This window comes from Nyctibius grandis, chromosome 14 (genome assembly GCF_013368605.1).
Source record: "Nyctibius grandis isolate bNycGra1 chromosome 14, bNycGra1.pri, whole genome shotgun sequence".
In the NCBI taxonomy this organism is placed as follows: domain Eukaryota; kingdom Metazoa; phylum Chordata; class Aves; order Nyctibiiformes; family Nyctibiidae; genus Nyctibius; species Nyctibius grandis.
In genome coordinates this window covers 14710315-14736849 of record NC_090671.1, presented here as the reverse complement: position 1 = coordinate 14736849, position 26535 = coordinate 14710315, and the positions used below count along the sequence as shown (strand labels likewise).

General features: G+C 54.1%; 2 protein-coding genes across 2 annotated transcripts; one reads left to right on the top strand and one right to left on the bottom strand.

Annotated features, from left to right (window-relative positions):
* Nucleotides 1-6241: 6241 nt before the first annotated feature.
* Nucleotides 6242-19268, bottom strand: MVK (mevalonate kinase). The gene is made up of 10 exons (XM_068412398.1): nucleotides 19170-19268; nucleotides 18935-19082; nucleotides 17724-17871; nucleotides 16345-16500; nucleotides 13620-13723; nucleotides 12618-12663; nucleotides 11745-11835; nucleotides 11190-11306; nucleotides 8147-8300; nucleotides 6242-7825 (listed from the first exon to the last, which is right to left on the bottom strand). Exons 1-10 carry the CDS (start codon nucleotides 19245-19247, stop codon nucleotides 7641-7643), a joined length of 1227 nt encoding a protein of 408 aa, XP_068268499.1. The 5' UTR covers nucleotides 19248-19268; the 3' UTR covers nucleotides 6242-7640.
* A 239-nt stretch (nucleotides 19269-19507) lies between these two features.
* On the top strand, nucleotides 19508-23823 carry MMAB (metabolism of cobalamin associated B). The gene is made up of 9 exons (XM_068412947.1): nucleotides 19508-19584; nucleotides 19661-19737; nucleotides 19827-19920; nucleotides 20316-20373; nucleotides 21256-21328; nucleotides 21415-21512; nucleotides 21829-21893; nucleotides 22929-22988; nucleotides 23270-23823. Exons 1-9 carry the CDS (start codon nucleotides 19508-19510, stop codon nucleotides 23355-23357), a joined length of 690 nt encoding a protein of 229 aa, XP_068269048.1. The 3' UTR covers nucleotides 23358-23823.
* The last annotated feature ends 2712 nt before the right edge of the window (nucleotides 23824-26535 follow it).

Genomic DNA, 26535 nt, shown 5'->3' with positions numbered 1-26535 from the left:
AGCTTATGTTTTCCTTTCTCTTCCCCTCTCTCAAGCGTTTGGGTTGCGCTGATGGCTTTGAAGTTTCATGAATTGCTGATGTAATTGAATAAAAATAATATTAAGGGGGGGGTAGAGAGAGAGAAAGACTTTTCTCTGAACCTAAATCCTGATGAAATCACCTTCCCGCGCCGCGCAGCGACAGCGAGACGCTGGATTTGTGCCTGTTCCCCTAATCCTAAACCCATTAGCCCGCGGGCTCCGGGCGAGCCACAGGTTGCAGATTATGGCTGGGAAAAAAGGCTCCGCCACAAACCCCCTCGTTGGGCTGCCCTCCCTCACCTGCATTTAAAGGCCAGGGGAGCCCGGGGCTGGCCGTGCTCTGAGGATGCTCCGAGGATGCTCCAAGGATGCTCCGAGGATGCTCCTGCTAACGGGGAACGTGCCAGGAGGGTTTGGCTGTGTTCTCCCATGGGGTGTAACTGCAGCTTCCACCTTGTGCATCGACCACCCTGGTGCCTCCCCGCCCTCCTGCTCTTTAATTGCAACCCCTCGTTAACCAAACGATAATTGCAACATCGATCTTGGAAAAAACAAATCACTGCGGGAAACCCAGGCTGGGTTAAGGGCAGCTCAGCCCCGCGCCGTGCCCTGGCCTGGCTCAGCCCAGCTCTGCCCGCCCCAGGGCAGGGATGCCCGGCCAGAGGCGATGCTGAGCCTGGGTACCGCAGCACGTCCCTGCACCAGGACAGGGAGGACAAACTCCCCTTTCCTCTCTCCTCTCTCACCCAGTTTCTCTCTCCCCAGTTGAAGCTCCTCTCCAGGATAACGCAATAAAGACACGAAGCTCCTAATTTTCATTGGGGGACAACAGACGCGGTGGTGTATTTACCCAGTCATACCATTATGAAATCCTACAATTAAGGCTTCAATCAGATAAATGCAATTACATAATACGATCTTATACGATATAATTAAAAAAAACATCTGCAATCAAAGTGAAGCCGATGGTACAGTAATCCTTAATCAGAAATTACCCACCAGCAGCTCCAGGGGAGAGGCTCCAGCCTGGAATCCGGCAGCGTCGGGGTCCCCCTTGGGCACAGCCACCGTGGGAGGATGACGGGTGGCCGTAGGTGGCCACGGGTGACCATGGGGAGCCAACGGGAGCCTTTGGGCCAGCCCGTCCCATCCCAGCCTCACCGTGCCCCAAAAGCTGTACCCAGCTCCCATTTAATCCCGAGCCATAAGGGCTCGATGTCCCCACTCCCCAGCTCAGACCCGCATCCAAATCGCACCGGTGCTGGCACGGGGACACTGGCACCGTGGCACAGGGGTTCACCCATGAGGCCCCCCAGCCCCGCTGGGGTCTCAGGCTGGCAGCCCCACACCTGCCAAGCGACTGGGGCTGCTCCCTGGGGTGCCCACGTGGGAACGGGCTCCGCGTCCTCGGCTGGTTTTGGTTGCACCGGCAACACCAGCCTTGGCACCCCGGTGTCGGTGCCAGGAGGGGCTGAGCGGTGCCGCCGGCTGGCACCAAATGAAGACAAATGTGCCGGGTGACACATCAGCATCCATTAACGGCAGCGCCGTGCCGGGGAGAGACGTGCCGGTGCTGGCGGGAGCAGCGTGCAGAGCCCCCTCCGCGGGGCCCAGGGGTGCCGGGGGGGCTCAGCGAGGCTGGCACAGCCTTGGGGGGGGTCCTGGCACAACCCCTTGGCGCAGGAGCTCCCTGCTCCCACCCCCAGCCGCACCCTGCCTCGCACAGGGAGGTTTTCGGGGGTGCAGACATGACCCCCCCCCGGTATGTGCCCACCCATCTCAGGTGGCTCGGGCACCCCCGGGATGGCACGTGCGTGCCGGTGCCGATACTCAGCGGACACGGTGTGTGTGCCGCAGCCGCCGGGGGGTCTGGAGGAGCCGCGGGGCCAGGAGGGAGCACTGACCCTGCCAACCTTTTCCACCCTGACCTTTCGCAGCCCCTCTCGGAAATGCCACGGAGCTCCTCGCCCGCCCGCATTAAATGTCAGGGAAGGTGCGGTGAATATTTCCAGGCGCTGCGCCGGGCGCACCAGTGGGTGCACGGGCTATGGTCCTGCCTGTCCCCATCCCTGTCCCCATCCCTGTCCCCATCCCCATCCCTGTCCCCATCCCTGGGCCACCCCGGCGCAGGGCTGAGCCGGCCGTGTTGCCGGGACGATCCTCGCTCAGCCGGCTGCGAGCGTTTAAGCAGAATTGAGTGTGTGTTCAGGCACTTTCAAACACCAGTAATCTTCATCGGGGAGACGGAAAGTGAAATATGTTATTGCCGGCCGCAGTAAATTACCCGTGCCAGCCCTGGCGGATAAAACATCGCAGCTGCCGGCCAGCGCACTCACTCACCCGCGCTGCGCTGCCTGCCGCCCCCGTAAATTACAAAATAAATGGCTGGTGGTCAGCCCTGACGCGGTGCTGGGGCTTGTACGGCCACCCCGGCACCGGCACCCACCCCGGCACCGCGCAGGCAGGTCACAGAATCCCAGAATCAATGAGGTTGGAAGAGCCCTCTGGGATCATCGAGTCCAACCATTGCCCTCACACCACCATGGCAACTAGACCAGGGCACTAAGTGCCATGGCCAGTCTTCTCTTAAACCCCTCCAGAGATGGGGACTCCACCACCTCCCTGGGCAGCCCCTTCCGATGGCTAATGACCCTTGCTGAGAAGAAATGCTTCCTAATGTCCAACCTGACCCTCCCCTGGCCAAGCTTGAGGCTGTGTCCTCTTGTCCTAGCGCTGGTTGCCTGGGAGAAGAGGCCAACTCCCACCCCGCGTCTTCTGGAGAGGGAGAAAGATGGTGCATTCGTTATTCCTTGTGTTAGACACTGTCATTCTCACCCCTCCTGCACGCCAGAGAAAGGCTGCGCCCGGGCACCCCCTTGGAGCCCTGCTCATTCCCCGGCTGTGGGCTCCGAGGGGCAGCCGCGGGGGAAGCCCAGCTTGCCACAGCCCTGACAGGCGGTGGCCCGGTGGCCCTGGCGCGGGTGACGCTCGTTGGCGAGCGCCGGTGCCGGGCTGCCACGCTGGCTCGCGTGGGTTAGCATCCTCCTCTCCTATTCATCAAGGGCATGACAGCTAAAATTCATTTGAAGATGAAGAAAGTGCCGGCTAATCCTTTCTGCGAGACAGTGATAGACTAGCGGCTCGGGAAGGATTGCGCAGCAGTAATGAAATTAGGCTAAAACTGCTGGCGGATAGCAGATAATTGCCCTTGTCTGTCACGAGGAATAACATCTCCCACATCCAACACAATGATTGTTAAAGTTGCAGGAATTTATTTTATTTATTTTAGGGGCTTTTGGCTCTCCAAAAGCCTTTCCTGGAAAAAAAACCCACAGGAGCTGCGTGCTCTCCTCCTGCCTTCCACCGCTGCAGCTCGTTAGCCGTGACAAGGCAGTGCACACACACCGTCACCGCGATGCTGGGGATGCCCCAACGTGGGACATCATCTCTGGAGGGGTTTAAGAAAAGCCTGGACATGGCACTTAGTGCCCTGGTCTAGTTGCCGTGGTGGTGTCAGGGCAATGGTTGGACTCGATGAGCCCAGAGGGCTCTTCCAGCCTGATTCTGTGATTCTGGGATTATCTGTCAGTCCAGGACACCGAGGAACAGAGAAAAGGGATTTAAACTCCAGAGCTGAACCCACAGAGATGTCCAGAGATGTCCAGGTGATGGCATCCTGCGGGGACCCGCTGCGGCCCCGCAGCCGAGGGGCCAAGTGACGCTTCGCTCTCCTGGCCAAGCTGGAAAAGGGAACGGAGCCCAGCTCGATGGCCCCGCAGGGCAGGGGACACCTGCACTGGGGACAGGCCGGGGCTCTCGTCCCCACCAGAGCCCCCTCCCCAAATAACGGGGGAAACGGCTGCGCCCACGGGCACGGGGAGGCCGATGCACCCCGGGATGCAGGACGGTGGGAGCGGGGATGCAGGACGGCACCTCGCGTAAACGAGCAGCTCCGGAGCCAAGCGCCGGTGCCAGGGGCTGGCGGCAGCCCAGGGGCTCCGTTATTTTTGTAAATGTTAATCCCCACCCGGCGCCTCGTCCCGGCGGAATATTTTAGCACCTTTAATGCAATTTCCTCCTCTCTCTGAAATATCATTTTAATACAACCCCGCCGCACCGTCTACCTGCTCCCTAATAAACCTCGGCGACTTTAATGAACTAAATAGCAAATTACTTTTTTATTCAAGAATGAAATTTCATCATATTCATAATTCATATTTTATTTCAGACATCTGCTGCTGATTACGTTACATTTAACTAAAATTAGATGATGCTCAGAATGTAATTAAGCCCCTGCCAAATTCTCTGGCCCACCAATACCAGCCTCGCTCAGCGGGGGCCGCTTGGAACCTAATATGTAATTAGGAGCTATTTTCTAGCTGTTTTTAAAGTCTGAAAATTAGCTGCCTTTATTAATCACACAGACAAATATAAAGCGGAGCCAACGCTTGCTGAAATTTCTAAAAAGGATTTTTTTTTAATTATACACCACATAGCGCTGCGACTCATTTTGAATGTTGATTTGTTGTGCACTGACATTTTGACAACTAGTTCTCAATTTGTCTGTCGTAGTTAGGCAACAACAAAGCAGACGGTAATACTTAACTTTCAAAACCTTCAGCGCGCCGGGAGGGGAGAGGGAAGGGAGGGACGGGGGGGTCTGGGCTCCCCTTGGGCGCTCGCCTCGCTGGGGTGCAGCTGGGCAGACCCCGCAAGGAGGGAGCCCCAAAAGCCCCGGGGTGGCCAAGGGCACCTCCTCCTGCGGCCATGGAGCAGCACCCAACTGGGGCAACCCCAGCCCCGGGGGGGACCCCCAGCTGCCCAGAGCCCTGCCAGCCACACACAGGGGTCCCCTGGCCCTGCTCCCCACCCCATCCCCAGGAGGGAGCCCTGAGGGTCCCCAGCAGCCCCCTGCCCACCCCACGGCTGAGTGCTGACATTTCCTCTCGCTCCCTGACCCTTTTTCTCTCTGTTATCTCAAATAATGTCACTGCCTCTTCAGCATCTATTCACCGGAGCAGAAAGCAGCCACTGCTGACATAGATTTTAAAAAAATAATAATGCCATCTGTGCCTGGCAGGGGACGGGCAGCACCCAGCCGGCCCCAGCCCCCATGGGCAGCACCCAGCCAGACCCCAAGGACAGTCTCAGGTCAGGGGAGAGACACGCTGGGTGGGGGCCAGGAGCCCTCCTGGGGCAGCGAGGGACACCCCAGTACTACCCACTTGCTGCAGACACCATCCCGGTGATGCTGCCCCGTGCACTGGCAGGGAAGGCGAATAGATATTGAAAGGTGTTTTTTTTATATAAAGTGTTTTTCTTTTTCCTGTCAAGAAACGCCACTGGCCCCCAGCTCTCGCCAGGCCCCACAGGGGACAAAAGCCCCCCTCCTTCCCCAGCCAGGCTGCCCCCAGCCCCCTGCTCACCCACAGCAGCCAGCACGTTCCTCAATGCCTCGTTGCATCTTGTTTTGCGCAGGGATGGAGCGCAGCTTCCCCTCCCCTTCCCGCGCTGGCTCTCGGAGGCAAACCCAGGCTCGTTAGTCTTTCTGCAAAGCTCCTAATGTGAAAAATGAAGCTCAAGAAAAATTAGCCAAATTACCAGGCTAATCCTTCAGCAGCGAGCGCTGCGCCGCTGCACATCTGTAAAACGAGAGCGGGGAGAGCAGACGGGGCAGCGCTGAGGGAAGAGCACTCGTGTGGTTGTGGTGGGGCCGGGGGAGAGGAGGGGACGAGTCCGTGGGGAGAACACATTTGCTGGGCTTCAGTTGTGCTTCAGTTTTGCTTCTGAAGCAGCAAACTGCAGGGAGGGAGAGGGCTGTGCCTCCTTCTGCACCCACCCTGTGGGGCACGAGAGCCCGACCAACGTGAAGTCCCTGCTCACTTCTAACCAGCAAATGAAGGTGTTGATTGTGTTCTTTTCCTCTGCACTCCTCCAGCACTCGCTCCGTGACTCCAAGGGAAGCAGCTAACGAGGATCAAGCCCAGACACGTTGTTTTGAAGCGAAGTTTCCCCGCACTGAATCTGGCATTTCTTTGTGCTAACACCAGGAGAAACTACAGACGTGTTTAAGCAGAGAGTCAACACGCTCCCAGCTACTCACATTGATTACACTGTATTAGAAAATGGTAAATTATTTATCAGCCTTTCTGACTTGTGATTAGTGTAAAGCCGTTCCGGGATGCAAATTGGAATTCTAATTAGACATGTAGAAACCCAGCATCTGAAACCTGTTTTTATTGAAGCAGTGTAAGGTGTTTTTTCCCTTTTGTATCCAGCATAATTATCAAAGAACGCTTTGCACATAAAAAATCATCAACTTACTAAAAGCAGAGACAGTTTTACATCTGAGCAGTGAAGTAAAGCTGGTCATTGCGCCGCCAGGGTTTTACAGCTACTACACCTCAACCTCTCCTCCTTGATTTTCTGCTCCTGTGGTGGATGAGGAAGGCGAGCTCCCCCTCCTCTGCCACTTGATTACTCAGCTTTGGATGCAGCACTTCTTACACAACTACACCTAAAAACCACAAACAGAACAATGATAAAGTCTCTTTGGCAGGTGTAGGAGAGACCACGGCCGCTAAGAGTCAGCTTATTGCTTCCAGATACTCTGGCTTCAGACACGTACCTGCCAATTCCCTTTAGCTCTGTGGTTCAACTCATTAAAATTTCAGCAGCAGAAGCTGCATTTACATCTGCGTAATAAGTTTAAATGCATTTAGGTTTTATAGTTTGTCAGTTGCAAGCTGTGGTCAGCCTTTGAGGAGGTGGTTGGGGTTTTTTTTTCCTACTTAAAACCAATTACTTCAAACTAAAACAAACTTGTGTTTGCTCTGTCAGTGACCCCCCTCACCCCCAGCCTCCCCGCACCCCCCCAGCGGCATGTTTTACACACCCAACTCAACAGCCAGGGTCAAGGTCGTGCTGGTTTAAGACTGAAGCCTGAGAGATGCCAGAAGAGCTCTTGCAAGCAGAAATTTTAAGACTTCCCTTGCCTTTAGCCACCCTCCTTCAGGTGACAGTCGCTGTTTGAACCAGACCTTGAGCACGTGAATAGAAACCAGAGCCTGGTTACAGGACCCCGTTCATCAGCCCAGGCAGAGATTATGGGAAAGAATGAGAAAAGTGACAGTTTCATTAGAAATTAGTCAGTCTTAATTAGTAGCAGGTCAGAGCTGTATTTAAAGGTTTCCCCACCACCATGAATTGCAGTCCAGGAGCAATGGAGACCTGAGTGTCAAACCCTGAGCTGCCAAGATGCTTTTCATCCCAAAATGTCCAAGTGCTCTGCACATCCCCCCTGCCAGCCTCGCTGCCAGGGGAGAAGGGAGCAGACACCACGTGCATCTGAAGCAGCAGGACCAAGCAAAGTGTCATCATCCGTGCTGGAACCCAGCCAAGACCCTCTCCTCCTGCCCCTGGGGATTAGCGCAGCAGTTGAAGTCAATTCAAAACAAGAATTTGAGAGCCCAAGTGCGAGCAGTTGCTCCCCGGTCCTCATCGTAGCCCCCACTCCCAGTGACACCAGGCCCCAAACTGGCTCCACACCAGCATCTAGAGGCCCTCAGCCACCCAGACAGCAGAGCTAGAGAGAAGGTCCCCGGTCAGGGCACGCACAGCTACTGCTCCGAGGACGCAGCGCCAAGAGCTCGGTGACTCTCGGAGAGTGCGTGCAGCACTTCAGGTTTTAAAGACGAGGAGGAGTGCAGGGTCACTCCGGGGCCCCCGATATTGGTCTCCCAGCATTCAAATCCACAGGCACATAAGTCTTGCTTGGTTGCTTCCACGGCCAGCGGGGAGGTGTCTGCCAAGAGGAAGGCGAGAGCAGCCAGTTAGGGAGCTAAGGCCACCGCGGGGAGAGCGAAACGGGCCATCGCACGTTTAAATACACATGCCCTGAAGCAGGGCCAATGCTCTGAAGATCTGACACACATAAATGAACACACTGAATCACCCCTGCAAACCACACCGCCAGGCAGCTCTGCTAGACACCATCCCACACCTGTGACACAGCCTCACGTCCCACCCCAGCCACATGAGGGTTAGTGGTGTATCCCTCTGCTTCCAAACCTGACACCATGTGGAACGGGGGAAGGATGCCCAGGGCGAGCAGAGGGTTACTGACCTGGTCTCAGCAGGGTGATGCCACAGCCGCCCCCACCAGCCCCGGTCAGCTTGCTGTGCAGGCCGTGGGACGCCGTCGCCTGACACAGCCTGTCCAGGGAGGGATGGCCGACTCCGATCGTGTTTAAGTGGTGTTGGTTTATGTCAAAGAGTTCCTAAAAGCAACCACACATAGACGAGATGAGCACGCATGGTGACAGTCCCCCTCGTGACTCGTGCCACTGCTGTCCACCACAGTGACAGTGGTACAACAGCTTCTGGACCTCCTCGCTCAGGGAGGACAGAAAATCCTGCTCACCCCCAGCTGCCAGCAGGCATTTATTTCAGGCGCTAAATCAGAGCCCCCCCAACGCCTCCCGACCGCTTCACCCCTCCCCTGTCACAGGAGTGTTGGGCAGGAGGCTGTGCAAGCCCCCTCGCTGGCCGTGGGAAGGGCACTAAGCCAGCAGCTCTCATTCCTGGCTGTCACCCTGCCCTGCTCTGCAATCCATCCAGCGTAACTGAATCCAGGGGACTTCTGACACAGCCAAGTCCACCACAGTGCTGCTGGAGAGGCGACACGGAGTCACCTCCCCTCGTCTGTACTGGGCAGCACTTCTCCCTCCTCGCGGGCAGGACCTGGGCTGTGAGCCAGGGGCCTCTCACCAGCACCACGCTGGGAATCTGGCACCCAGCACAAGTGGGGTCGAGAGGGTCCTGCCTTTGGGGGAGAGCAGCACAAGCCACCCTCCAAGCCAGGCTGCCCTCCAAGCAGAGCTGCCCAGCTCTGGCGAGCTGCAAGTGCATCTCTGCCACCCCATCCCAAGCAGCCACAAACCCCGCTGCTCCTGGAGAAAGCTCCCAACGGCCCAAGTGATGGACACCACCACACCGAGGAGGGAGTCACAGCTTCTCTCCTCCCAGTACTAGAGGTGAGGAATTCAGGAACAGAGGGAAGGGCTTGGCCTGCGCTCAGAGAGAGCCTGGAGCAGGGTCAGGAACTGATACCCGGCCCCCAGCACCGCAGTGCCCTCCCTCCCCTCTCATCAGGGATGGCCGGGCACAGGGTGGCTGTTCCCATCGCTGTCCCAGAGGGTGTCACAAGCAGGGAGCCAGCTGGGATGGGACCAGTCCTAGAGAAGCTCCCTCACAGCAGCCCTGCACTCCCTCCTCCAGCCGGTGCCCGCGGCTCCCGGTGAGCCAGGCGGGACGCAGCGTGGCATGTGGCAGCCACATCACCCTCCCTCGGCTCTGCACAGGTCTCCTGCCAACACCATGCAGGAGGGGACGATGCAGAAATCATCCCTCTGTCCCCTTCAAAGCATTTCTGTGCTGTGTTTAAGCAAATGCAGAGAGGTGAATTAGCCAGTCGCACGCAGAGTGCATGTATCACATGTTCTGTGCTGGGTTGGACAGACGTCCATCCAGAGGCCTCTTTACATGCCTGAGTGAGGGCACAGCACTGTCTGTGATGATCCAAGACATCTGTCAGCTCCTGATCCAAAATCTGCCAGGAATCAGATGACAGCTTATGACACAGTACACTAGTTCGATGGCTCAGATACAATGCTGTCCAGAACTGCACATTTCAGGATGAGCCAAATATATATATATATATATATGCTGCACATAGTCCACTGTGCCTCCGTGGGCAATTCAAGCCCAAGACAAAACAGATCCAAGACAGAAACCCGCTCGCTGCAGTGCTGCTTCCCATGCGTCGTGTTCAAGGCTGCTTTAGCACCTCTCATGGGAGGATCTCAAAGCACACTTCAAATTAGCCCTCCTCTTCCCTGACCCCAATACTCCTGCCAGCCTGAGCAACGTGGCACTAAGGTGGAGGGCAGTCGTGCTCCAAACAGACTCCAGATCTCCCCCAGCCCTGCCAGCTCATTAGGGCCAGCCCACATTAGGGTCAACCCACCCCTCATTAGGGTCAGCCCACCCCGACGGGTGCAGAAGCCCACCACCCTCTTGGTGTGAAGGGAGCAGAAGGACTTTGCTGTGCATCCCCCGGGAGACCCTCCCGTGCTCGCTGCAGTCCCAGCAGCAGCTCACCCCCACACAGGGAGGTGCAACACAGCCTGAAGCAAAGAGAAGGACCAGCCATCTGCTAACAGAGCGGCCCTACGCTGCTGCCACCGGGCGAGCTGGGACAGCAGCCCTGTCCCACCCCACAGCCCTCTCCTGCACCTCCAGAGCACGCTCACAGCTGGGGAGGGGACATCCTGCCAGCCAGAGCAAGGACAAGCAGAGGTCCTCACAGAAGAGCCGAGGGGAGGGATCCAGATGCCAACAAGGAACTGCGCCGCCGCTACCAAACGGTTCTTGACCATCCAAGTCACTTGGCACCCAGGGCCAGGCCAGGTTCGCCTCAGCTGGGACACTGCCACACACCCTTACCCCACGGTTGTATGAATCCGTACGACAGCGTGCTCAGCACTGCACAAAGCTTCTTCCCCTTGGAAGCGTGTCTCCCCCCACCAGAGCAGCCTCTCCTGCTCCGAACAAAGCCAAGGCAAACACAGCTCTTTGTATGCACCTCATGCATCAATGTCAGGTCAGCTCTGGGCACAGCTCAGTTATTCTCTGGAGCCAGGATGAGTGCAGAGCAATGGGAGCTGGCTCCTAACCAGCCATCACAAACCAGTGGCTGCTGGGCGCTCTGCTCTTCGCTCCAGCCTTGGCAGTGACAAAGCACTTGCTTCACAGGCAGCGACTGCCAGAAGGAGCGTGGCTGGCCCGTGGCGCAGGGAGGCAGCGTTGCAGCCCGAACCCCCTCCACGTTTCTCAGCAAAGGGAAACAAAACCCTCAGAGCTACAGGTCCACAAAGCACCAGGCCCACTCCCTCCCTCCCTGGGCACCGCTGTGGAGAGACACCAGCAGCATTTTCTGTCCCTTGGCTCCAGGAAGGGCATTAAAAGCAGCACACACAGACGACGGTTTCACTCGGAACTGAACATTTCCTGCTATCAAATTTTTTCCCAGACCTAATGTTCTTTAAATGACATTTTGATGTTCAACAGTAACAGTGTCTAAAAATACTGGCGAACAAGGCCCTTACCTCCAGCACAGGGTAATACTCTGGTGATGGATTTGCAGGCATCGCTTCCAGAACACTTTGGCACTCCTGAGAAATTGCATCGATGGAGTCCAGCACCGGGTTCATTATAGCAGGGAACTGAGGAGGGGGGAAGGCAAGATGTGAGGAGGCTGCTCGCTAGTCTTCTAACACCACTGTGATAAAACCAGCCCCAGTCTCTTTGAGCTGGACAACTCCTCACCCCACTCGGGGCTACTCATTCAAGGAACCCCCTCCTGCAGAGCAGGGCAATGGTAAATTGTTCCCACTTGCAGAAACTGGAGGAAGAGGGAAACAGACCAAAGGAAGGAACTGGTGATTTTTGTGGCAAGCCCTGTTAGTGCTGGAGAGAGGGAGGAGGCAAGCTGAACCCCCGCTCCCAGAGCGGGCAGGAATGCAGTGACCACAGGAGGGACCTCCCAAGAGACCCCCATGAGACCTGCCGTCCCGTACAAGGAGATCTGAGCTCGTGAGGGTTACCCCCCCCACCCTGCCCAAGCACACATCTCCATCCCCAAGACCACACAGGCGCTGCACCTTCAGGATCTTCTCTTTGACACCAGCCACCAGGACCTTGGTGCTTCGAGGGACTTTTGTGTTTGTCAGCAAGATCCTCAGCGTTGGCACCCTGGAAGAGGCAAGAGACACCTCCTCACCTTTCTCCTTCACAGTCCCCCAGCAGCTCCCAAGGCCCACACAGCTACAGTTCCTTCTGCCTCAAAAGGCCTGTTTGAGCAAGACACCCAAGAGAAGGAGGCCCATTAGTTTCAAAATCCTTAAGCAGGTGCTTAAGTGCTGGCTGGGGTCGGGCTTGTTCCTCTTGGATACAAGGAACAACTGTACTGTTGCTATAAATAGGACTGTAATGTATTTACTGAAATCCATGCTTTTCAAGCAAAATTTTTCCTTTGCAATATATCTGCGAGATGGCCAGCAGTAGCCATTAACTGCTAATAGAGTAACTTCATGCACTGTGAAAGATTTTAATGGAGTCAGATTATCCTTCGTTGGCAGAGGGAACATGCAGGACCTGGCTCTGTCTCCGCAGCTTGGTTTTCACACAGTCCTACCACCAGGTAAGCAAAAAGTTCCCCCTCCTCACAATGTCATTTGCTGCCAGGAGCAGATCCGTTCCTGCTGCCCATAATGCCATGAAATTAATATTGATCCTTTGTGCTGTGTTCATCTAATGTCAGATAATGACCAAACACTTCATCGTTCCCATCCACCTCAAACCAAGACAACACTCAAGCTACCCACACCCACAGCAAAACCTGGCTACAAAGCCCTCCTGCCACGCTGGCAGTGATCTTCCAACAATCCCACACCCCACGAGATCCACCCAATGCCTCTGTGCCATATTCCACCCACTGTATATTAAAAACTGTTATTTTTAAACCAGAATATTACCTCTTTAATGGTGTGATCCTTCCTGACTGGTATCTCAGGGCTCCACCTAAAGTAAAATACATGCATTGTCTCAGTACGCAGCGAGCGGAGAGATAACACAGACAGAAGGTCTTTCATCTTTAGAACCTCACCCAGAGCATATGACAGTAATTGCAAGAAACACCAGCTAAATGAACCATGTTCTCAGACAGCATGAATCTGCCTAACCCTGCTGACTTAATGAGAGGGTCTGGCCGGACGTAGTTAACCCAACACCTTTCCCTTTGCTCTCCTCTCACATTAAATATTTTTTTAAAAGCAAAGAGTTTGGCCAGCATTAAATCTTTCTGAAAAAAAAAGAATCAAGCAGTGATTCCCTGGGGCACAGAGGTTTCAAACTGGACTGAACGTGTGCACTCATGTCAGCAGCCGTCCTTCAGCACGGAATTTCATTGTCCAGAAGGAATGTCTCACTTGGCTCCTACTCCTACAGAGGCACTGTGATTAGGTCTCATTAGAAAGATTATTAAAAGTCTCCAAGGACACTTCCAAAAAACACTTAGAAGTCTCTGCTAATTGAAACTAAATGACAGCTGTCCGACTGCGTTATCCTTGGGGCAGGATTAGGTTTCTTTGTTCACACCAGGATGTTTAAATATCAGTTATTTGCAACAGGGTCTCTGCCCCACGGCACTTGCCTGGGGGACGCAGATCTCTGGTGTTACTGCAGCGAGTCCCCAGCAGCCCAGCTGGCTCCAGTCCCAGCTTACAGATGGGGCAAACCAAGACAGAAAAGGATTCCCCCTACTCAGGTCAAAACAAGGACCTCAATTTGGGAGTTCCTGGTCCCTTTGCTGTCCCTCAGCCCAGTGAGGCAACCTGCTCCATGCAGGGTCCCTGCAGCAATCCCAACCAAGCCTTCCCATTTGCAGAAATGCAACTCGTGGCATCAGCTCTCCACCTTCCCACAGCCTCTCCTCAGCACCCACACTCAGTGCTGGGGAGCAGCAAACACACACGTACCCCAGGTAGCAACAGCATTATCCACGCCCGAGGGATTGCCATGGATCACCCGCTCCCCCTGGAAGGCCCAGCTGTTAATCAGAGCCAGCTCTTCTTCTGTCCACCTGAAAGGCAAGAAAATGCCTCTAATACACAACCGAAACCAGAATTCAGAATCAATGAGGTTGGAAGAGCCCTCTGGGCTCATCGAGTCCAACCATTGCCCTCACACCACCATGCCAACTAGACCAGGGCACTAAGTGCCATGTCCAGGCTTTTCTTAAACCCCTCCAGAGATGGTGACTCCACCACCTCCCTGGGCAGCCCCTTCCAATGGCTAATGACCCTTGCTGAGAAGAAATGCTTCCTAATGTCCAACCTGAACCTCCCCTGGCCAAGCTTGAGGCTGTGTTCTCTTGTCCTGTCACTGGTTGCCTGGGAGAAGAGGCCGACTCCCACTGCACTACAACCTCCCTTCAGGTAGTTGTAGACTGCACTAAGGTCACCTCTGAGCCTCCTCTTCTCCAGGCTAAACACCCCCAGCTCTCTCGGCCCCCTGAGCCTGAAGTCAGGTGAGGGGGGCTGTGCGTTACCACACATTTTGGCCCCAGACCCCACTCACCACCAGGCAGGACGGTGTATTTACAGACACAACAGGCACGATGTGAGACCAGTAAAAGCTGCATTTCACACATGCAACTTCAGCCTCTACTTGCCAGCTGCTCAGCTGCAGAAGCCTCACAAATTGGGTCAAAAGGTGGAGTTAGAACTGATTTACTATCCCCAGCAAAGACTTTGATTTTTAGGGATTAATGCCTAACACTTGGAGCTGCACCGGGTGCTGGCACTTAGAGCACAGAAGGGAACCAAATGCAGATCCAGAAGGTGTTATGCTAAAAACACAAACCCAGGTCCTTTTGTTGTCTTAAAAGCAGTCACATAAATTGGTAAGTGCTTTGAGAGTTTAAATGCTGGCACAAAGCGTTAGGTCCTGGGTCAGACTCAGCAAGGATCAAGGCCCCTGACTGAACACACTAATTAATGGGCTGTAGCAATACCAAAAGCAAACTCAGAGCTGCGAGTTACAAAGCAACTGCTGGCTGCAGCTTCCCCACAATCCCACCACCACGATTTCTCCCCCAGCGCCTCTCAAAACCCCACAGCTCTGGGCCTGCTTCTGCAAGGCATGCACCCACACAGCCACCTCCAGAACCCACCAGTCTGTTTCAAACCCACTCCCTCACTCCACACTGAAGGACTATCTCAACCCCTGGCAGCCCAAGGGAAGCTTGACCCCCACGGGGAGCCAGCCAGCCCTCCTGCACCCTGCTGTAACACGCTCGGACTCACACAGGCACACAAACACACATCTCTGACCCTCCCCTGGCACACAGCGCTGCCTGCTCTGCAGTCCAGACACACAGCCCACGTCCCAAGCCACCGTTCACGTGGCCTAATGCACTGTGCTATCAGATATCCCAGCATCAGTGATGTTCTGCAGAGATCAGAGCTGGTGTTTGCAGGGAGAACGTGCATCCGACAGGTTTTTTAGAATATGGGGCCCAGAACAGGGATTACAAGATGAAGCAGAGGCACAAAGAAGGATTCTCGATAAGCATCAGAGTCTTACATGAAATAATGAGTCACTGACCACTGCTAAAGCAAGGCAGAAATTCTGAGAGCCACCTGCTATCTGGAAGCCGCTTCCCTTAACTCCCTGCTTCCCCAGGCCTCAGCCGAACGTCTCTATCCATCTCCACGCACCTTTCAGTTCACTTGCCAACATTTCATCTGTGAGGCATTCAGGAAAACAGCTCACACCGCCGCTACTCAAAATAGAAGCGCAGTTTGCTGTAAACCACTTGTTTTTAATCCTCTTTGAGAGGCTGCGATTCTTCTCTACACAGGAGTCATTATATCACGCTGTTCTTTTCTTGCGACGTTAAGCAAAAACCTTCTGAAGTCTGACACCCCCATCTCTCACTTACCCCTCTGCATGCCAGCTGGGAGAAAAAAAATCATGCTGTATTCAGGCTGAAGCTAAGACGTGCAAGCAGGGAACGAAGACATCCTCGCTGCTCGCTGCCTGGTCTGGAACCAGCCTCCTCAGACACACAGCAGAGCAGTTTTTCCAAGACTGAACTCCAAGGGAAAGCAACCCAAGGGCAGAAGGAAAGAAACCCCCTTTCACCAGCCACTGACAAAGGGGAAACTCAGGCAGGGGATCGAAGGAAATGTACCACACACAGGAAAAAAAAAATCATCTGAAAATGCAGAAAAAACAGAAAGGATCCTTGAGTCCTTGAGGACTCAAAGCAAAACCTGGAAGATGCTCAGGGACAGAGAGGAAATAGAGGTTAAAAAAAATTCACCACATAAAGTGTGTGTTTTATTTGCTTGGCAAAATGAAGCGCTTTTTTTTTTTTTTACATATGTATATCTTACACCAGACAAGGGAAATGGTGCAAGTTTTACCAAGTCTCTGCATCCAGTTGCTTTTATCAGGAGAAGCGAATTGTAGACACGTGATGCCCAGGTCAGAGCCCTGGGACAGGGCACGTCTCTGCTGCTGGGAACACAGGGCAGCGACAGGGAAGGGAGGGGAAAGAGCTGGGCTCAGGGTGCTGCTGCTGCAGCCACGGCCACAGCCCAGGAGGTGGCCCGAGAGACGCCAGTGTAATTTGCGCAGGTAAAAGGAAAGACAGAGGCACAGAGAGCAGAGCTGGAGGCTCCCCCGATGCGTTACCTGGCCGTGGACTCTCCCTCCTTCAGAGGGCACGAGATGGCTCCGCAGGCCGTCAGCAGGGCCGCCGCCAGGCACACAGCGTAGGCGGCACTCGAGCCCAGCCCAGCTCCCGTGGGCAGCTCGGACCACACCAGGATGTCCACGCTGGGAACATCTCTGAAACACAAACACGCAGGATGCAACACAACGGCCTGGAATTCCATCCTGAGACAACATTTCAATTAGGACTGATCACAGGAAAAGCTGGTTGAAAACCAGTAACATCAGCACGCGAGGGCTGGGTTAGCACAGCCAAGTAGCCTTGCTAAGCCATTGTACTAGCACAAAGCCTTGCTGAATTGGATCTGTGATTAGCACAGCTTGTCAAGCTGCTAGCAGGGGTACTTAGTAACCAAATACTTGAGTAGCACCATAAAGAGACCCTTCACAGATGGCTGTAAACACGATTTTAAACATATTTCTAAATGAAGCCTTAATATCCCAATCCATAACTGCATAGTTACACCCCACTGGAGTGACAAGCTGATGGGGAAGATGAAACACGCACATATCTGTGCCCACATGCCCCTCTTCTCCCCTGAACGTGTCCAGGTTGCGTTACAGACCCTAACATCAAACCCAGGAGCTTTTCTCTGCCTGGTGAGTGACACAAACTATGAACAGACGGTTTCAGAGCAGGCTGATGACAGCCCCAGTGCTATCACCAAGCAGCTCAAGAGACTGCAAAGCAAAACATGATACAGCTACACATCATAATCCTTTAACCTTTATTCCTTTGCTATGAATATTGAAGTCAGGTTCTGACTTGATTTAAAACAGCAAGCAGTGCTGTACTGGACATCGCCCTGAGCACTTGTCCAGTAAGTTACACTGATACCATCAACAGCGTTGGTCAAGTTCAGGAACTGGAAGAGCCCTGAGCTGTGGTTACCCCAAGCTCTCACATTTTTAGGGAGATTCAGCCCACAAGAGGGATCACTTAGCTCAGACTATGAATTCACAGCTCATTTCTGCAGCAGTTTTTCTAAGCTAAGCCAGGATGAAAGGAGCTGCCTGCTGGAGGGAGGGACGTCTGCCTCTGCGGCTGTTGACTGGGCAGGAAGGGTGGGATGAACTGTCCTGACTTATGCACCTCAAAGCTAGATGCCTAAATGAGAGCAGCTGATGCCCAGCCCACCTGCTTGGGGCACCCCACCCACTGAGCAGCTCAGCTCTGAAGAGCATCTCCTGAGGAGCTCAGAACCTAAATGAAGCGACATTCCTTGTAATTTCTTATTTTGCCTCAAAATAAAGTTTCTTCCCATGACCTCATAGAAGCAATTAATGGTGAACAGCACTCAAGACAGCATGTTTATTTTGGGGCAGGAAGACAGCCTTACCCATACTTCGCTGAAATAGCCAGGCACATGTAAAGAAAGGCAAGAGTAGCAAGGCTCTCAGGAGCTGAGGCTCCGGCAGTGATTCCAGCAAACTCTTTCAGTGTCTCCAGCTGTTCTACGCTGGGGGGCTTAGATTCATCAAAGTCAGCTATGGAAGCAAGCAGGGGAGAATGTAAACACTTAGAAACCAGGGAATTGTTAAACTTGAAAGCAGTATTTACAAGAAGAACAACATCTGTTATAGCAGGCGGAAAGAGATTGAGCCAATTTCAGATTTCACCTACAAACTTTCTACCTGAGGATTCATGATAAAATAAGAGGAAAATCTCCACCAGCCACTCTGACAACCCAGTGTTTCCACACTCCACACCTGCATTGTGTTACAGTAACTGCCTCTTTGCCTGCACTGCCCAGTGCACCCATCCACCACTACGCAGAACTTGGCAAGTCACAAACTCTTTATTAAAGAACACGGATGTTCTCATGTGCTTCACACGAGTGTGGACTCCCAACGGCCAGGAGCAGGCATCAGTGTATGAGAACTTTTGGTCAGTGCTGAGAGAGGTGACCAACACTCTGACTCGGCACACTTTGTTCAACCTTCTGCTAAGCAAACAGTGCTCATGGGGATCACAGGAGTTAACGCCAGGTCCTCCGGAGAGGAATGGCACAACCGCCAGTCAAGGGCTCCATCCAGTACAAGGCGCTGCAGAAATTCCAGTCAGGGCTGGCATGAGGCCGAGAGGCAGAACCAGGCCCCGTATCCCTGCCCTCCCCAAGAGTCCTCGACTCAGCCCAGCTTCAGAGAGACTCCTTTTTGGCCCCCCATCAGCAATACACCTGGATATGGCCCCTGGCTGGCTCCTGTTTGTATTCCAACACTGCCTGAGCTGCACCAGCACTAGAACAAGCCCCTGGGACCCGAAACAGGAGGACACAGCCGTGGCGAGTGCCACTCGCAGACACCAGAGCATCAGGGAGGTGACAAGAGGCACACAGGGGAGGTGTGGGTGCCTGAGCTGGGGGCGTGCGGGGACACGTTGGTTAAACACACACCGAGCGTGGTCAGAGACAACAAGGCCCAACAACACTCCGCAGGGGGAGCAAATACCCCCGCGGGTCCCAGCGCGGCCACCGGGCGGCAGGCGCCCGGCAGCCCCGGAGCCCCCTCACGGCGCACGGGCGGCGGTTTCCCCTTTCCCAGCGCTTACCTGCGAACCCCCCGCGCAGGGCCTGGAGGCGGGGGGTGTCCCAGCTCCTCACGACGCCGACGCCGGGCAGGCGGACGCGCACTTCGGCCTCCCCGCAGGGCCGCAGCCGGAGGAAGGTCCTCAGGTCCAGCGCCACGGCCAAGGCCGCCTGCGGGCGGGGAGAAGCGGTGTGAGGGCAGGGGAGGCGGGGAGGGGAGGCGGGCCGGAGCGGCGGGAGCCCCGGCAGGCCCCTTACCTTGCCGTGCACCACGGCGTGCTCCCCGTGGAGGATCACCTTCCCCGGCGCGGACAGCACCAGGCCCCGCTCCCGCATCGCCGCCGCCTCAGCTGCCCAACTCCGGCCGCGCGGACTGACAGCCCCGCGCACCAATAGGAGCCGCGCCCTGCCCCGCCCTCCTCGCTAACGAGCCAATAGCAGGGATCCTTTCGGGGGCGGGGCTGCAGGAGGGCCAATCGGAAGGCGGCGGTGCGGAGTGGTGCGGGGCTGGGGTGACGGCTCGCGCGGGCGAAGGGAGGGACGGCAGCCGCGGAGGGTCAAGGGGCGGCGAGCGGCGGCTACGGCGGCCGGGAGGGATGTGGTGGCGGGTGGTGACAGTGGGTCGGGGCCTGCGGGGGCCGCTGGGGCGGCGGCAGCGGAGCGGGGAGGGCGGGTGAGCGCGGGGATGGGGCCGGGGGTCCGGGGGGGGTAGGGCCCGGCGCCCCCTCTCACGGCCTGTGCCTCCGCAGCCCCGACGGCGGCCCCCCCGAGCGCGGCCCCCGCGGCGACCGGGCCCCGAGGATCTATACGAGGACGGGAGACGCAGGTAGAGCCCGTGGGCGGCGGCGGGGGACACCGAGGGAGCGCGGGGCCTGGCCCAGCCTCTGAGCGCCTCCCCCGGGGCCTTTCCTAAAGGCTTCTCCAGCACCTTCACCGGGGAGCGGCGGCCGAAGGGTGACCGGATCTTCGACGCCCTGGGAGCCACGGACGAGCTGAGCTCGGCCATCGGGTAAGCCCCTGCCCCAGGAGCCTCTCCTGCGGGCCCAGCCGCCTCCTCTGCCAGGGTGGCCACGCTCGCCGGGGAGCTCGCCACCAGCCCGGGGTGCTCTGGGCCTGGGCAGGCTGGTCCCAGGCCCTCAGAGAGCACAGAGACCTGGTGACACCGGCCTGACCCCCTTCGGGGGGGCTCTTCTGGGCGTCCTCCTCCCTTAAGGACAGCTCTCATGGCCCAGTGCCCGGCAGGAGGGCAGGGGATACGCTGTGGGCCAAACCCCTGGAGGGTTGTGCTGACAGACAGCCAGGAGTGTCCAAATCCCATGGGTTTCATATGGAAAAACACATACACAGTCGTGGGTTATTTTTTCATTTCCAGCTAACTCTGTTTTGTTTTTTTGTTTAACCTAGGCTTGCTGGTGAATTTAGCAGTGAAAAGGGCCACACATTTGTTGAACAACTTCACAAAGTGAGTATTAATGATAATCCTCACCCAGTGCAGTCACTTCCATCTGTGCTTTTGGAACGTGTTCTTAAACTCTTCAGTTTTAGACACAGCGCTCCTATTGCCACACAGGAATTTAATAAATTTAGTATTAAAGCAAATAAATACTTAGGACTCTGACCCTTGATTACTCTTTAAGAAATAAATTTCTTCAACCAAGAAGGAAACTGGTAGATCAAGTCATTAGTTACAGGCAGACAAACATATCTCTAGATTTATTGAGCCCTGTTACTGTACACAGTCATGGACACAGGTCTTGTTGTCACATAGCCTCAGATTTGAAATGGGGGCAAAGTAACCCCGTGGGCACCATAGTGGGAGACAGCTCCTGCCGTGACCCTCTGCGGGTTTTGCTAATTAGTGTGGCTGTGCACAAAAACACAGAAGGAGCTAATGAGAGATTTTAAAAAGCATTACCAGGCTGCCTCTCAGGTATCCCGGGCTGTGGAGAGAAGCCCCTCGTGGAAGCAGATGTGCCATCAAGCCAGTGCTGTCTGCAGCGGTTTGTCACCGCCTTTCTTCCAGAGGTTACTGGTTGGGTGTCCTACCAGCAAAAGGGATTGTGTGAGCACTCCCCCACTCTGCTTTCTGCAAAGTCAGCCAGGGTGGTTTAAAGTGCCAGTGAGAACAAGTTCCTGCGCTAATCTGGCTTCTTATAAAGCAATTAGGGAGCACGTACCTGCTCCCCCCTGCCAGCAGGCTGGGGATGATGAACAACAAGGGTAGGATCTGCTTTAATCAGCACAGCCAGCTGTCACCTCCCAGAGCTTTGCTGCAGTTATACTGGAGTATCAAAGGCTGGTTAAGGAAAGTGCTGCTTATTTTTGTCCTGATTGCCACATCTAGGTCCAGTGCATGCTGCAGGATGTGGGCTCCAACATCGCGACGCCGCTCTCCTCAGCCAGGGAGGCTCACTTAAGTAAGCCCCACGGTACCTTTCCTGGGATAACAGTTCTTGAATCCCTTCTGCATTCCTTTTAGCTGATTCTTCTTTTCCCTCTGTAGAACGAACGTCTTTTAGTGAGAAGCCCGTTCTGGAGCTGGAGCAGTGGATTGACAGTTACTCAGAGCAGCTTCCTCCGCTGAGAGCTTTCATCTTGCCGGTAGGTACTGCTCGTGCCTCCCCCTGCCTGGGGAAGGCTCGCTGCGTTAGGGTGGATCTGCTCTACCCCTGGCCGTGGCAAAACAGGTTGTGAGGCCGTTATTAGTGTGGACAAATACCAAAAGCAAAGCACAGAGGAGCAGGTTGAGTTAAATGTCCACATCCTACTGCATTCAGATATCTCTTCCCAGTTGCCTCACCATAACGTAGGGCTCAGTTGTGTGTGTGTGTGAGATGTGATGAGCTTTGCTGCAGTAAGGAGCATGGCTATGTCTGTTGGTAGCAGACATTGATGCGCTGTTTCGTTGTTGTTGCAGTCAGGAGGTAAAAGCAGTGCTGCTCTCCATTTTTCCCGAGCCGTCTGCCGCAGAGCTGAAAGGAGGTGAGTGCTGGCTGTGGCGTAACGGAATGAAATGGATAAAAAGTGATCAGAATGGTACAAGGGTAGCAAATTGTTGCAGTCTGAGCAATCAACCATCGCTGTATTGCGCTCAGCTGGAGCTCAAGTCAAGCTTCCTATGTTTGTATTAGTCAAATTCCAGGAGTGCAGTGGGCAAAAAGCCAGTCTCTCTTCCCTCCCTTGAACTGGGCCATCTGAGCTAAGAACTTCAGAAAGAGCAGGCAGGTTTATGCTGAGATGCATCTATGCTTTCAGCTCATACCTGGTTTGCTCAGTGTATTTTGTAGGCTGGCACATGTGGAGCTGGGGTGCTGGCAGGTGTGGGATCCAGGGAAGCTCTTAGCAGCTTAAGATGTTACTGCCCACACCTCCCCTGTCCCATTTCTCCACTGGAGATTAGAGCTCCCCTGGTAAGGTCTGAAGGAGAAAACTCTTGTCTGCTCGTTATGTAAATCACTTCCATGCAAAGTCTCTTGTGTTAGCCTGAACCTGCTCATCAGCAGTTCTAAGTAGCTGGGGGGTTTTTACTAAAGCTGCTGATGTGCAGGAAGATGTTTCTGTGGACGTGCTCTGCTGTGAGGATCCCTGCTCTGACGAGATATGTGGCAGCCACGTGATCTTCGGAAAACTAACATCCCAGTCAGTGGTTTCTTCTGGAAAGAAAGCTAGAATGAGGGCGGTCTGCAGTCAGGAGGCAAGGAACAGCTCTGTTCCCTCAAAAGAAGGCTCTCTGTTTACCTGCAGAAAAGGATAATGGTCCTTCAGGGTATTAATCACCTGCAAACTGCTCCCGTTGTTCAGTGACATCCCCTGGTGAGTAGCCTTGGAGGAGCAGAGCCACAGTCCTCCAGAACAGTTACAATTACCCACCACAGATCCCTCCTGGGGCAGTTCTCAGTGACTGGGGACTCCAAGTGAGGTTGGGGTGGGAAGGCTGGTGCTCCAGCAAGCTGCAGTCGTTTGTGCATTCAGAGCTAGAAAGTTAAATACACTAAAAATTCCCTTTTCTTGTTCTAGCGTGGTTCCTTTAGTACAAGCAGGGGAAGCGGATCCAAACGTGGCCAAATATTTAAACAGGTAAAAAAAATAAAATCCCAAACCCAAAAGATCTTTGAAGTCTCAACAAGCAGCTTGTTAAACAGTATTCTTGCAAGGCCTGGATGTCTGCAGGCCCTGCTGGGGTGCTGAGGGAGCAGTCAGCTTGCTTATTGAAGGCTGTTTTGGAAAGTGCTCCTCGTGTGGTCTCTCTCTGCTTTCTGTGCTGGGCTCAGATGTGCTTTGCTGTGTCCTTGTGCGTTGCTGGATGCAAACACACCCGGTGTGAGAAGTGGTTTCACTGCCTTTCCCTTGGTTTCCAGGCTGAGCGACTACCTCTTCGTTTTGGCACGTTACGCTGCAATGAAGGAAGGGAAGGAAGAGAAAATTTATATAAAGCCTGAACCATAAGTGGGAGCTGGAATGTTTGTTTCCTTGATCATGGGAAGCTACACCCAGCAGGCTGCTTTCCCCTATCAAGGAAGGGAAAGAGAACAAGCCTGGATTGGAAGTGTGAGCTGCCAAGAACTTCCAGTTTCAATAAGGAGGACCTCGTTCACAAGTGCTGTAAGGAGCACAGCTGCTCTGTTCCCTGGGCCTTGTCCAAGTGTCCCTTGTATAACCCTGCGGTGATGGCATCAGTTACTGTTTGCCCTGGGTTGGAGCTGAGGCAGGAGGCTTCAAAGAACTGATTTCTAGAGATGTCTTCATTTCCCTGGGCAGTGGCAGGTGCTGTGGAAAGGCTTTGACAGGGCTCTGAGGAACGAAGAAAACAATTGGCTTCTCTTTGCAAGTCATAATGCTTGTACAGAACAGCAACTGTGCAGAGACTCGGGAACTCTGTCCACAAGCTTTGAAATAATAAATGTGATTTACTTGTACCAAAGGGCCCTTAACTGTCATACTTTAACACCAAGCCCAGCGTGTTTTTCTTTTCTAAGTTGCTTTCAGGCCGTCAGCCCTGGCTGAAGCTGAGCTGTGCAGATTTACAGGAATGCACTAGGAATTCTTGGGCTCTGGCTGCCTCTTTATGCACGTGAAGAATGTCTCCGTGCTGACAATGCGATGTGTCCTCTGCCAGGAACGGGGCTCACGCAGGACAGAGGGAGGAAGGGCCAAATCCTACAGGGCGTGTACAGGCAAGATGGTTCTGTGGCTCTAAGCTCTGTTTGGGTAGAGGAGGTTAACTGCACATGGAGCTGCCCCTCGCAGTGCACAGACCCCTCTGAGTTGGGTCACAGCATCCCCCTCCCGCTGCAGGTACCAGCTGAAGGAGTAGAGCCCTCCTTTACTTGGAGTATCTATATCTGGGGACCACTCAAGTCAGTAAGTTTGCATCTAAAGGGGTTGTGGTGAGTAGCAGGGGCCTGGCACCTCCTCAGCTGACAGCCTGAGTGGGAAGAGAGAGGCCAGCACCTAGAGGGGTTCATATCACACATGTTAATGGCCACATGGGGAGTGTCACTGTCACGGAGCCCTCAGCAGAGCATGTCCTAGAGCGTGGGGGATCGGGCTGCAAACATCAGGGTAGCAAACTTGGGACTTTAACAGAGAGGACATCCTCTGTCCAGCTTCCTGAGGGACTGGAAACTGCCAAAAAACCCTACCCTGGATGTAAACCAGTGCACTACAGCCAGCTGAGTGAGCTAACACCTCGCCACCCATGCCACGTATAGATACAACTACACCTTTACATTAAGTCCAAGCTACTTACAGCTTGGAAATAAATAGAATTGGGAAGAACACACGCCAGACGTGGTGGGTGAAGTCTTCCCCTCCTTGTGTGGAGGAGCATCACAGAAACCCGCAGGCTATGAGGTGATTACATGCCTCAAGAGTGCTTGTCCTGCACTAAGGGTGCCACTTTTGGTGGTGGGAGCTTGTCAGTCAGTCATGCAGCTTCCTCTGGTCAATTATTCAAGTAGAAACACCCTTAAACTTGCTTCCCAAAAGAGTCTCTGGCTTTTATGTTAACTTTTTAATCAGAGCGGGGTCAGAGTGAAGAATGCCCAGCACTAATAGATACCGCTGGCTCATTATTCACCCTGCTTTTTTTTTTTAAACATATTTCATGGCTATTGTTAATGCACATTTTTCACAGAGTAATTTCCCAAGCCTTAGCCTGTAACGCATCCCAGTGACAAATGCTCTTGATTTGGACTGTTCTGTCAGCTGCAATGTCACATCAGACATTTCCTCAATGCCTGCTCCAGACAGACCATCCACTTTTATGATAGCTCTGTCTCACTGATCACTATTGAACCTTAGGAATCTAGAGGCTTTTCAAGTTTAATTGAATAAAATTCTTTACAATATAAATTCTTCATGAATGCTATATAAATCAGCTCCGGGATGGATTTATAGTATTTTCTTTTTTTTTTTTCCAGCTGGGGGGAAGAAATCTCACTACTGTTTTGGGACCAAAGCTAGTATTGTTTTGATTGCAAGGAGAAATAAATTTAGCTCCTACACATTAAGAGATTAAATTTATTGGGGTGCACTCAGCTTCCAGCTCCCCCCTCTTCCTTTCTAACCAAAGAAGTCTGTGCAAGCAGAGGGAGGTTGGAGTCTGGGCTGCTCCTTGTGTCCCCTGGCACAGCGGGCCAGGGCTTGAGTGGAGGAGTGGGCAGAGGTGAGGCTGAGCACGGTCCCAGCCCCGTGGGGCCACGCTGGGCCCCCCGAGAGTTCACAGCACACAGAAAGACAGGCTTTAAAACAAAAAAGCTCCATCGCTCTGTGTTAGCATTTGGTTCCCCAAGCCCTTTGTCCCCACCCAGCAGCTCCAGCCGTCCAGCACAGGGATTCCAGTGCCTGCACCTCATTAATATACTGGGAGGAAGGCAGATGCTTTGTCCGTACCGACCGTATGCAGAGCCCAGATACATTCCTGCCTCGCAGGGTTCCTTATTTATGATTACGTCGGAGCTGCCAGCGCAGACATATGTTGCTAAGGGTCGTTTATTCTTGTTTGTAAAATGTATGGCTGCTCCTAGCTTACACACTGTCAAAACTGGAAGAACTGGCCCCAAAATCTCTTGCTGCATGATTGGATCAGATGCCCGTACATCTGTTAACGCTGTAGGAGCTGTAAAATGAAATAAGTTTCACTATAACTCAAGCACCTCTATTACCACCACAACGTGGGAGCAGCAGAGCCGGCTGCTGCTCTTGCAGAACTGACACAAACATACATTTTGCCAAGTTGTACGTAAATTTACACAAGGCAGCATTTCCTCTGCTAATGCCCAGAAGGGAGGACGAGTACGTGCATGCCCCCACCTCGAGAGGATGCGCTGGCCCCCCCCAGCCCAAGGCTTGGCGGGGTGTTGCATCTGAAGGGTGAGTTTTGGGGAGCCAGCAGCAGTCCTGTACTCCTCCTGTCAAGCTGGAGGACCAGAAGGGACCACATCTGCCATCAGGTCGAGTCCTCTGCAGTCGCAGGCCCCTGAAATACCAAAGGGGTCAAAGAAAAACCCTCCCCACCCAAACAGCTCATGCTACAGCAAGGTGAGACCTGGCTAGAAAAGGGCAGGTGAGCAGTTAGGGTGCCCCAGGGTAAGAGCCACTGTCCCTGCATCAGACAGAAGCA